Source organism: Malaclemys terrapin, chromosome 7 (genome assembly GCF_027887155.1).
Source record: "Malaclemys terrapin pileata isolate rMalTer1 chromosome 7, rMalTer1.hap1, whole genome shotgun sequence".
NCBI lineage: Eukaryota > Metazoa > Chordata > Testudines > Emydidae > Malaclemys > Malaclemys terrapin.
This window is the reverse complement of record NC_071511.1, coordinates 98502296-98514953: the sequence shown is the minus strand read 5'-3', so window position 1 is coordinate 98514953 and position 12658 is coordinate 98502296. Positions and strand designations below refer to the sequence as shown.

Below are 12658 nucleotides of genomic sequence, written 5' to 3'. Positions count from 1 at the left end.
GACCTAAAATATATAGTTTGCAGTGTTGTAGCTTGTTGGGCTCAGGATATTGGACAGACAAGGTGGGTGAGGTCATATCTTTTATTGGGCCAGCTAGAGAAATTGATCTAGTAAAAGCTATGACCTCACCCACCTTGCCTCTGAAATATATACTGCCACTCTAAAGAGGGCATTTCAAAGGATTACCTGGTAGCTTCATTTAGATCTGCATTTTGAAAGGCAATTATTAATGTAAAAATTCCTGTTATAAGAGAGTTCTGAATTGTGTTAATCGGTGATAAATGTTCTCATACATAGAACCGGAACCTCGCATGATAAAGATACTAAAACCCTGCTCCATTCACGTCCCTGCCCTAAGGAACTCCCTGATTAGGGCTGTAATGAGATGCGGTTGTTAATGCTTGGAGATCTATGCAATTTAAAATATGTCGTATGTGCCTTTTGTGTTAGTCCATCGACGTTTGGAAGGGACATGATTGAACCCCATCGTTCTGCCATTATCTGGCGTGTAACTGTCTTTAAAAGCCCTTTTGCTGGTCTTTTGTTTAGTGTGGCTGGAATTGTCCATGCCGCCACTCCCCCTCTCCAGGGGAGAATCAGGAGGGGCCCAGAGCAGGTTTGCATTTCAAGGGGGCAGAAACAATCCTGCAGACTCTCTGGAGCCAGGGGCTGCAGACATTTGCCAGACGTGTGAACTCTACTCCTAACTGACAGCTGTTCTCTCTTTTCTCTTCGTACTTTGATGTGGATTCACACTCGCAAACGAGCCCGCGAGGGAGGGCCCCCCTATAAATAAATGGAGGCCCCCACCCACCAACTTGCCCTCCCCTCCAGTGGAGCAGCGCTAGCTAAACAGAGGGAGCTGCAGGCAGCTCCTGTGAGCCCCGCTCCTTCAGCTCCCACTCGCCATGGGTGAGGTCGCCTTCTCTGTGGACTTCCCGGCCCAGCCTGAGAGCGAGGAGCAAAGGCCAGCGGGCAGGCCGCACATCTGCTGCGTTCCTCCTCCGCGGGCCCCCACCTCCTTCAGCAGGAGTCCCCGCCTGGCCAAAGCAAAGCCCAAAGGGGGAGCCGCGGCCGGGGACCAGCTCCAACCCAGCAGCCTTCGCCGAGAGGAGCTGGAAGACACCAAGCCCCAGGAGCTGCCCAACGGCCGAGCAAGTCCCGGTAAGTCAGAGGCGAGCCCGGGGGAGGTGGTGGCTGGTGCTGGAGAGGAAAGTAGGGCCCTGATCCGGCCGCAAGGAAGAGCCTCTAGCTGGCCGGGGGGAGGAGGGTGGGGCGGCGGAAAGGATGGTGCTGTTGCCCTGGCTGGGGGAGCAGCGGAGGGCTGGCTCGCAAGCCGCGGGGCCCGATCGGGCTGTTTCTCCCCGTTGGGCACCGGAGCCCTAACCCACCCTCCGCCTTTGCAGCTCCCGAGGGCGGCTGGGTGAGCGCGGACGAGTCCTCCGGGTACGAGAGCGAAAGCGCCGCCTCCTGCATCCCCTCGTCGCCGGGGGAGGGCGAGCCCCAGCAGCGCAGGGCGCGGACCGCCTTCACCCCGGAGCAGGTCGGCAGGCTGGAGAAAACCTTCAAGCGGCAGAAGTACGTGGGGGCGGCGGAGAGGAGGAAGCTGGCGGCCGCTCTTCAGCTGTCCGAGATTCAGGTCAGTGTCCGGCCCCAGTCCCCGCGGCAGAGACAGCCGGGCTGGGGGGCTTTGGGCCGCTCGCTGCTCCCCTAGCTGCAGGGGTGTGTGCAGAGACGCTGAGCGCCTCCAGCTGCCCCTTGGCTTCAGTCAGGCCCCGCGCGTGCAGCAGTTTCTCCGAACGGAACTCGCTTGAGCAAAGAGAGCGCTGATTCACACTCGGCCACGCTCTGCGTGTGTAAAGCCGCACGGGTGCTGAGCATAACGATAACTGGTTATGATTTCTTGCTGATGGGGATTGGTATTCAAATTGCTTCCTACCGACTATAAACGCAGGGCACGGCATGTTGTCCATTAAAGAAAGTGCAGGATTTACTAGAAGCCTAATCTCCTGTTTCCATGGGTCCGAAGAGTATCTTTAAAACTCTTAAACATTTGTACTTAACATTTTTTTAACTTAACAATACAACCGGGATCTGATGCTGATAAATATTAAGTTTGATATTCACTTGGACAGAAAATTTAGAGAGTTACTAAATAAGGCCCCGATCCTGCAAGCACTTGCTTATGCACTGGTTAACACCTTGAGTAGAATCAGTCAAGGGCTGCTCACAATTAATGGACTTAAGATTTGGGTCCCTAACATGCTCCCGTTGGGGTCAGTGACTTCCCATTGACTGAAATGGAAGCTGGATGAAGCCCTTGATTAGGTCTTTGCAGTTGCTATCTCTGGCAAATGCACACAGTAAATAATACATTATGAGCTTACACAATATGGAAACTTTTCTGCTGATAAGATCAATGCTTTAATTCAAATTATTTTAACTCCGATTATACTGTATGGATCACAAGTGAGTTCAGTTACAGATGCTCTCAATACATGGTAGTTTTTGTAAATTATTCTGTTAGGACCAACAGGAGTACTTGTGGCACCTTAGAGACTAACAAATTTATTAGAGCATAAGCTTTCGTGGACTACAGCCCACTTCTTCGGATGCATAGAAGTGGGCTGTAGTCCACGAAAGCTTATGCTCTAATAAATTTGTTAGTCTCTAAGGTGCCACAAGTACTCCTGTTCTTCTTTTTGCGGATACAGACTAACACGGCTGTTACTCTGAAATCTGTTAGGACCCTGATTTCTTTAACATTACTTTTTTTTTTTCTAGGTCAAAACCTGGTTCCAGAATCGCAGGATGAAACTTAAGAGGCAAATACAAGACCACCATCATAGCTTCATATCTTCAGATCCCTTCTATGGCTATAAACAAGGGACCCCACCAAATATGTTACAGGATTATTCCCACTATCCTAGTCCAATGCAACAAAGACTTCTACCTTTTACTCCTAATTGTGCTTTACAGTTCAACTCTTCCTTTCAAATATATGACTCCCAAAACCCATCATACGCCCTTAGGGCACATGATCTGCCTTTTTTCCAGCAACACTTTCTACCACAATTCTCTGTCCATCCAGTTATACAGAACAAAATGGACAACAAACAATTTAATCCTCTTCAAACATTATAAGCAAAGTGGAAGACAGAGAGTATAATATAATACACTATATATGATTCAACTGTACTTAAAATGTTTGTCTGATGTAGAAGTGTATATTTTAATATAAAGTTTAAATATTAAATTCATACCTAAATTAAGTATAATTGTATTTAATTGAGATTGAATGCTGTTAGAGGCACTCTAGTCCTAATTCTTGGGTTTATACCCAACCTATGTAATTTGAAGGTTACTGATCTGAAGGTTTCAGAGTAACAGCCTCTGATAGACTGTTATCTTCCATTAGTGTGTGGATGCTTAAAAGGATCTTTTGCTATAAATTCCATATTGACAATTAGTCTGTCTCCAGGAGGAGAATTCCACTGGAACTACTGCTGGCACTGGTGAGAACCCTAATGTAGATGTGCTGAAAGCAAATTGTGTACAGGTTTGACCACACAGCCTTGTCTACACTAGGATTCCCACCATGTAGGCAAGGCTGTGAGATAAAATTCATTGTTGTAGAGACACACAACCAACCCCTGGAGTCCTATACTTTAAAATATTATGCAAACATTTAACCTATAGCAAAAACTTATCAACTGTGAAGAAACCATCAATCTGGAGGCATTGTTATAGTAATGTTAATCTAATAGTTTTTCCTGTGTATATGCAGCACAGAAACCAGATACAATTAGGTTTCTGGTTTGCTAATTGTTAGTTGGGTAGTAACACTCCGCTTATAGTCAGAAAGCCAGCAACCAGCTTCTGATGAGATTATACACCTAGAACATCCAGTTAGGAGCAGGAAAGGATGACAGACAATTTATAAACTCTTAGTTCCAATGTGCCACATAATCCTGAGTTGGCAGTTATGCAATTTGTGACTTTTGACCATGTCCACTTTTCCTATTCTCATCCAAGTGTTTGCTGGCCTGTTTTTACAGCCAGTGAAAATTAAAACTTTTACACTATTTAAAGAGTAGAATCATATAATGTTCTTGTTTTGTGACCTCAGTACTGCATAGTGCTTCTATAATAGGATTCTGTGTGAATTATGGGGGGTAGGAGGGAGCAAAGTGCTGGTCATTGAATTGTTTTGTGAACATAAATTACTGTTTTACACTTCGATTGCATCTTCCAGCCAAGAACCTCAAAATGTTCTACAAATGAAGAACATAGAATAGTTGCACTGATCAATTGACAACTGATTTATATTGATTTAACTAAATTGGTAATTTACTGAATTAAACTACATTGCTATAAACAACTTCTAAATAAGTGTGTGTGAGCTCACACAGGCTTTGAGTTTAAATCAATTACAAAATTTACAGTGGAAACGGTGCAACTTTCTGTGTACAGACAAGCTCCTGAGATGGGGAAATATTTGTTACTATTTTTCCTATGGGGAAAAATGAGATTTGCTTCCAATTGACTTCAGTGGAAATTGCTGGGTACTTAGCACTCTTGAAAATTAGCTTATTAGGAACTAAATTGGGATTTTGGAGCATAACCTATATTCTTGAAAGTCTTTGCCTTTAAAGTATGACTAAAATCCCTCTTTAAATGAAATTTAATGTAAAAATTTGGCACAAGGACTTGACAGAGCACTATTGCATGTTCCATGTAACTTTTTTAGTGTTTTTTTTTTTTTTAATGTTCCTGTACTTGTTTCCTCCTGAAATAACATTTTGAACTGACTAAATCTTGGTTGTATGGGGGAAATTGGAGACAAGAGCCCTCTGCTTCTGTGCAAAGGCATCAGTAGAGCCACAATGAGTATGTCTCTGCCTGTAGCATGAAGTAGTTTAATCTCCTCAGGCCTGTAATATTTCAGTCTAATTCTGGCTGTTGGGCTTGGTGTGGAGGTAGCTGGGTTGTGTTTAGTGAGCTGTGATAGACAGGAGGGCAATTTGGTGGTCCTTCCTGCCCTTAAACTTGATGACTACAATGAGCAAAGGGTGTAACACAACTGGAAAGCCTTGTTAAGATACAGGCTACAATAATTGAAACTGTGTGTTGCTTAGGCATGTTAGACTCTCCTCCTGCCTCCATGTTCTACTGCAGCTAGTTAACATTGCTTTATGTGTTAGATCAGGGGTTCTCAAACTGGGGGTTGGGGCCCCTTTGGGGTCACAAGGCTATTACATGGGGGGTTGCAAGCTGTCAGTCTCCACCCCAAACCCTGCTTTGCCTCCAGCATTTCATAGAATATTAGGGTCGGAAGGGATCTCAAGAGGTCCTCTAGTCTAACCCTCTGCTCAAAGCAGGATCAATCCCCAGACAGATTTTTTTCACCAGTTCCCTAAATGGCCCCCTCAAGGATTTAACTCACAACCCTGGGTTTAGCATGCCAATGTTCAAACCACTGAGCTACCTTCTCCCCCCCCTCCTATTTATAAAGGTGTTAAATACATTAAAATGTGTTTTTAATTTGTAAGGGTGAGTCTCACTCAGGGGCTTGCTATGTGAAAGGGGTCACCAGTAAAAAAGTTTGAGAACCACTGTGTTAGATCTTAATAGGGCTTTTTGATTGTTTGAACTAACTTGATTAGAAAACTGGCCCTTTATTGATGCATGAAAGGGTGTGTATTTTTAATCAAGTTAAATACAATTGAAAAAGCCCATTGAAGCATATCCATATACAGCTGCCAAAGTTTGTATATTGCACACATGAATCAGTGGTGCAGGGTGCTGCTACATCCCCTTGCTTAAAGTAGTAAAAACAGACACCAAATATATGGTTTCCATCATCAGCTATAAAAATTGTTCCAGAACCTGTGACATTCATACTTGTCTGCTTGCAGGGATGCAAAGCACAGTGCAATGGGTAGGAGGAAGCCTAGTGTGCCACAAGCACCTCTGTCTGTTAGGTTGATCTAACTTTGTAGTATAGATTGGGCCTTAATAGGGCTTTTTAAGGGTGCTTAACATGATTGAAAAACACATCCCTTTGGCCCTTGAGATAAGGCCACTATGTTGCTGCTTTAGCTCTCCAGACACATTGTATCTGTATCAATGGCTACCCCCAAATATTGCTGCAGACAGATATAGGAGCAAAACATTCAATTTCTTGTGCTGATGCCTGAACATGGAGGCATTGAGTTCACCCCAAACCAACCCTTTTCTCTCCCTCCACTTCCCTGAAAGTAAAGACTGCATGTGTTTGTCTCAAAAGTATTTTTGAACCAAAAAAATTAATTTCAAACATGTTGAAATGAAGTCTTGAGGTTTTTGGATTGTTCACAATAATTCAGGCAAACTGTCATGAATTCACCAAACATTTGTGTTGAATTTTCACTTTTTGCCTAGGTCTTGTAGGAGTTTTCACAACTCAGTGTATGCAGATGAGCAACCTTAACCCATAGAGTAAATAGAGCTGTTCCTACTGTTCCCATAGGCAAAACAAAAAAGGAAAGGAGCGTTGTGAGCTATAGGTGACCTCTAATGTCAGAATGCTGGTACTTCACAGTCATGACCCTGGATAAAAGAGTTGCACTTCGTAACTTCCCTAGGCTGAGGGTATTCATGCAACAGAGAATCTTTTCATCCCACACATATCTGCCACAAGCTCCCTATGTGCTACCCTCCCATCCTATATTTCAGGGACTTTATGTAAGCCTCCCTAAACCTTGCTCATGACAGGTTCTGCATGTTTGCCACAGTCCTCCATCACATGCCAGAGACAGGTCCATGTTTTCCATTCCATATCTCCTCCACTCTGCATCCTTTCTTACCCACTAGCGCCATTTTTTCCACCTACATGGGTCCCTGCTTCCCTCACCACTCCCACTTTCTCCATTACCTTTTTTCCCCCCCATCCATCCACTTTCCACCTCCAGGTCTCCAGTCCTCACTGCTTCCCTGCAAATCTGCATTCTTGCCCCTCTCCCAACCCCATCAGTCCTCCTTGTAGGTCTCTCAGTTCAGTCCCCAGGCAGGGAGTGAAGCTGGCTCTCACTGATAGTTGAAGCTCCTTTGCCTGCATCACCAGCTTGTCTTTGTTTATCAGGTTTTTCTGGGTGTTCCATTTTGCACCACAATCAATAGTTTTGTGCATATCAATGCTCAGACCATTCCTTGTAATGGATCACATACAGCCTTCTAAAGTTATATTACAAAACAACTGCCATGAAGTTGAGAGTAAGAAAACAAGTCACCTTTTATTTTAAGCACTCATGCTGAGTCAGTTTATATTTATCACATACACACAGATAAAATTTGTGAGTAACATCCTGAAGTTAACTGGTCTTGAATGACACTTGTACATGACTAGCTATTTATGTAATTTGAATATTAAAATTAATGTAAAATGTAAATTTTGCAATGCTCAAATCTTAAATTCTCCAGGCAACAGGCAATTATCTGTGCTTACACTGCAGAACACATCCTGCAGTTCTTATTTAGGAAAGGAGCCTTGAAATAGGAGTTTTGAGTACAAGATTTTGTTCCATGAAATATAAGAAAACAAGTATTAATTACATGAGACATTTCTGGCTTGCTAGTGGTAGCTATTTCATGGAAAATGGATGTTAGTTCTGACCGTTTTGTTTTCCAAAAAAAGATTTAATCACAAGGTGCCTCTATTCACAAATGTATTGTGAAAGCCATAATGGTCCCTAGTCCCATATAGTTGTTTGAACTTCTGTGTTTGCCACTCAGAAGCACACACCCTTTTTCAATCAAGTGTTCCCATTACTATATTTTACTGTAATTATTACAAGAGTTTCCTTAGAGGTAGTTTGACAATGTTTGTAAAGGGACATTGTCAAGTGTTAATATTTTGACTAGTAAATTCTGGTAAAGTACTAGTCTTAGAAACTAAAAGCACCCTATTGTCCCCCCTTCCATGCGCTTGTTAAATAATTCCACCACCACCCCTGCCACACACACTTATGAACTACATGAGCTATTATAATAGATTAATATTTCTGCAGGTAGGATTCAGTAGACAAGTTGGTTGAGTGACACTGTTCTGCAGAGACAGTTAACACATTGATAAAGTGTTGGGTTATTATAAATAATCAGCAAAATCACTCATATTCCCACACCATTATTCCCAGTTATGAGTTTTCATTGAAGTTTTGATGGCAACATGTCTGTAGTTGGAGGAAGGGAGGAGAATTTTTGCAACATCAACTTGCTCTAACATTTGTCAGCCTATTCTAATTACCATTTTGAGCCTGTTCTTGACTGTGTCCCTTTAACAACAGTGCTTTAAAGACAAAATAACCAAAAAAATTAAAGTTTTTGAAATACTGAATTAATATATTTAATGACTATAATAAAAATAAGTTAAATAAGTACTCTTCATGATTTCAGGTAGTTCATTTTAAAAATTCATTTTGCAGCTCAGGGCACTTTTATGCATGTTTAAGAGGGAGGAAGATATGGTTGGAATCTCAGTCGATTATGATCTTGGGTTAGAGAGACCGTTGGAATTGTAGACTGATAAGAAAATCCTGGAGCAGCAGACACCAGCAGGGCTGGGGTTGGCACAACTGGCTGAAGAGATTGAGTTGGAGCAGGAGGTAACAGCAGGGCTGGGGTTGGCATAGCTGGGTGAAGGGAACAAGTCACAGCAGCAGCAGAGGAGACGTTGAACTCCATCCCAGGGGGATAATTGGGTGTCTGGATCTCTGAGTAACGGTAAGGTAGAAGTAAGCCTGAAAAGAGAGCTTCAACCCTGGCATCTTGGGTCTGTCGTTTGAACTTCATACGACGGTTCTGGAACCAGGTTTTTATCTGAAAAATAAACATCCAAGAGGTTATTACTAATTCATTTTGCCAAATAAAGATGTGCAGATGGTTCTACAAGTTTTAGAAATGCATTAAGTGTTGGTGATTATTGGCCAAATTCTGCTGTTACAACTATGTGAATCTGGACATTTTCCCTGATTTCAATGACACTCATACAACAGTCAACATTCCCCTGAGGATGCAGTTTCATAGACAATGTCCACAAGGGAGTGATGTGGCCAGAGCATCATGTCAGATCACCTTTGACTGCCCAAATTAGCAGGTAACTATTTTTCAGTTGAATGAACTGGAGGGGTGGCCTTTCAGTACTAGATCAAGAGACTCAGACCCAGACCTTCAGGATTGTAGCAGAGTGCCTTAACCACTCAGTCACTGCACCTCCTTCATACTATGTAAGTACCAAGAGAGAGATAACAGCAGAATTTGCCCCCTATTTTTCAGCAAACTTAATTCAGATTTAATGCAGAAAGAAACCAGTTTACTTCAGAGGAAACACACTAAGAATACTAAATTGTGCAATCTTTGTTAGCCTGAAAATTCAGTTAAGGTTCCACTGTAAAAACCACCACAATGAGATAGTATGGCAGTGTGCAGGAAGCTTACCCAAACCTATCCGCTTGTGCGGTGACTAGCAGTCTGCCCCCCCCCCCTTATATAGGAGACACCTACTCCCAGACAGGATCAAGCGGATTGAATTAAGCTGGGGGAAGGCTGAGGGTAGAGTCAATGTAGGGCTAGTACCCGCCTTAACTAGGGCTCGTGGAGCTCCAGCCCCGGGACTAGAAAAGGATTTACAGAAGATACGAGCCCATGACTCTCTCTCGCACATTCTTGGCCTCTGGGGGCGGCGTCGCGTGAATATATCCCCCTCCCCCAGGAGCAGGTGATCTCCCGTGGACTCTGATCCTGGGCGGCTGGGCACCCCCAGTTCCTCCTGGTTTGTCCCTCACCTGGGTCTGGGAGAGCTTCAGCACCTTGGACAGCCGCCGCTTCTCGCTGGCCCCAATGTAGCGCTGCTCCCGGAAACTCCTCTCCAGCTCCTGGAGCTGCGAGGCCGAGAACTTGGTGCGGGGCCGCCCCGGCTGGGTGCAGCTGGTGCTCTCCGAGCCGCTGCCTTCCCCGCCTGCCTCCTCCTCCTCCTTCGGGCTGGACGCGGCGCTGCTTGGGCCAGTTTCCTCCAGCTCCCTCAGAGCAGCTGGAATAACGGAGCAAGGTGTGAGAAGAGAGACCCCACGCTCCAGAGCAGCCCCACCCGCAGCCAGGAGGGGGCAGCCTCATGCCCCAGCCGGCCCTGGACACGTGGCATTACATGCTGAAGTCAGCTGGCACTCACGTGGGGCCTCCATGTCCCATCAGGGTCCTTCTTCCCACGCCTGGCCTCTATCAGGGAGGATTCATAGTGGCCTCACCACCCGCAGGCCGGCTCAGCCCAGCCGCTGGGTGGGAAGGCCAGGGCAGGATCTCTCAGCCAGCTCTGGCATAAGCGTCCACATTACCTGGAGTTTAGGGCTCAGCTTCCTAAGACGTCTCTGCCCCAGTGGGGTCCCCCGAGCCTGCTCCCCTTCCATAGACAGAGACTGCGATTATCCCCCAGGCTCAGGGACCCTGTTCTCGCTGGCTAGAACCGACTAGGATCCCGCCCCGCGGACTCCTTCTCTTGCCCCACTCCACATGTGGATGGGCAGGGCTGGCACTCACCTTGGTCTCCCGGGCTCCGCCGGGCGCCCTCAGGCGGCCTCTTCCGGCTCCTAGTGCTTGGCGTGGTAAGCGCTGGGTTTCCCTTCTCTTGATCGCCGCTGGCACTGGCTGCTTTCTTGGGCAGGGACCGGTCGCCCCGCGGGGGGTGGTGGGTGGAAGACACCCCGCTTGCAGGTTGGGCTTTCTCGTGGCTGCTCTGAGCGAGCCACTCCACCGAGAAAGACCCCTTCTCCATCCTCCGTGCCCTTCGCCCCTTAGAGCCCTTCCTCGCTCTAGCAGACCGACTAACCATCCCCCCTGGGTCTCCAAATATTTAAAGCTCCTCCGCGACGTGATTTGAAAAGGCCCCAAAGCATCAAATGAGGCCGAGAACAAAGGATCCCATTGAGACCCTTTAATCTCCCCTTTCAGGTGATTGTTACATCCGACTAATCTCTGAACACAGTTGTTAACAGAACTCAAGGCTACCTGACCTGGCGCCAAGTTCATCTCGGAATCACCCCCTAATGATACAGCTGGTAATAATTACATCAGGGCCCGCACTTTAGTTTTACTCACTCCAGCTACTGCAGCGTTTGAGCCATCCGAGGATTTTAAATCTTTATCTTCGACGATCAAGAACAAAAAAGCTCCCAAGACTCTGCCTGATCGCTTGCCAGGGAGCTGGAAACACCCACACCGCCTGCTCCAGTGCTTGCAAAAGTTCACCAGCCATTCTAACCAGCAAAGGTAAAGTAATCCTAGGAAAGGGTTAGAGCAAAGCAGACCCACGGGCCTGGGGAATAGGTCAAGAAATTAAAGTTGCAATATTCTTCCCATTATGTAGACAGGTCTAAGGCTGTTGGGATATACCTGGCCAGAGGGGAATAAAAGCACCAGTGTTTGCACTAGGGGTGCGGGGAGCGTAGTTGTATGCAGCTTTCTGTATTCTTACTGATCTTAAAGTATGGTTAAATATATGGCAAATAAACCTGTCTTACCTACACACTTAAGACTCGTTCCTGCTTCCAGAAAAATCTATCACAGAAGTCGTATTGACCTTAGTAGGGCAGAATAAGTTCCTTCATTAACAGAAGGTCAGAAACTATATCACGTTTACTCCTTTGTTTGGCAGCATGAGCTAACTCTTTTGATCCTCTAGTAGGCAGAGAGCAGAGACAATTCATTTATTGTGATTTTATTTTAGAATTAAACCGGTCAATGGGGGAATATGTGTCAGGGCCCTGGGCAGAAAAGAAAGGAAACCCTGAGGAAATAACTGATGGTTTCGAATCTAACCGTCAATGTCTGGAAGAAAAAAAAATAAAGAGAAAAGAAACGGGGCTGGTGCATTTCAAAGTAAACAGCCCTAATGTTTTTATAAAGTAGATCAAAGCCGAGGAGTGTAAACTCTGTTAAAGAGGCAAAGTCTGTTAAGGGATGATTCAGATAAGAGTGAGAAAAGAGCCACTTTTACAGTCTGAAGTGCGTCTGGGACAGCAGAGTCCTTAGCCTCGGCAAATACTAGCTAACACTTTTACAGGTTGTTTCAATAAACAGTCGCCAACTGTATGAGTTTATACAGCCCAGAGATAATGAACTAGCTTATGTTCTTCCACTCCTCCATGCTGATCTGAACATGTTTGAGATATGTTAATTCTTAGACTTCAAAGGATTCTTGTCAGCCTGTTATGAACGGTGCTATATTTGTAGTGAGATGGTGAGAGTCCGATAACTCCATCCTCTGAGATGTCTGTTCCCCCCGGCTTTATGCAATTTCCCAGCAAGGCAATGGATTTCCCCGTCATATAATATAACGCGCTTTACATGATTTTGTGCTTAATGCATCACAGCATGACATGAGTCAGCAACTTTGAGACCTCTATGTGACTACCCACCCTGAATAAATTTCACAGGTAAATCTCGAGTTATTTTTCCACGGTTTAGTAATATGGAGAAAACCCTGTCTAATTAGCTAATTACTGAATCTGCTTATCTTTCTCATCAGCACTGCATATTTTGAGGTAATATACATGCTGTAAAAGAAAACAAAAGATAAGCCTTTTTTAAAATTTGTATGTATTTTACAAAAATGTTAATTGAGCAAAAT

The 12658-nt window shown here is 45.0% G+C and overlaps 2 protein-coding genes across 2 annotated transcripts; one reads left to right on the top strand and one right to left on the bottom strand.

Annotated features, from left to right (window-relative positions):
- The first annotated feature begins 901 nt into the window (after positions 1-901).
- Positions 902-3150, top strand: LOC128841169 (homeobox protein vent1-like). The gene is made up of 3 exons (XM_054035960.1): positions 902-1164; positions 1407-1639; positions 2785-3150. The coding sequence occupies exons 1-3, from the start codon at positions 909-911 to the stop codon at positions 3142-3144; spliced, it is 849 nt and encodes a 282-aa protein (XP_053891935.1). The 5' UTR covers positions 902-908; the 3' UTR covers positions 3145-3150.
- Positions 3151-8484: 5334 nt separating this feature from the next.
- On the bottom strand, positions 8485-10861 carry LOC128840088 (homeobox protein vex1-like). Its single transcript, XM_054033600.1, has 3 exons — positions 10570-10861; positions 9822-10066; positions 8485-8856 (listed from the first exon to the last, which is right to left on the bottom strand). Exons 1-3 carry the CDS (start codon positions 10859-10861, stop codon positions 8485-8487), a joined length of 909 nt encoding a protein of 302 aa, XP_053889575.1.
- Between the last annotated feature and the right edge of the window lie 1797 nt (positions 10862-12658).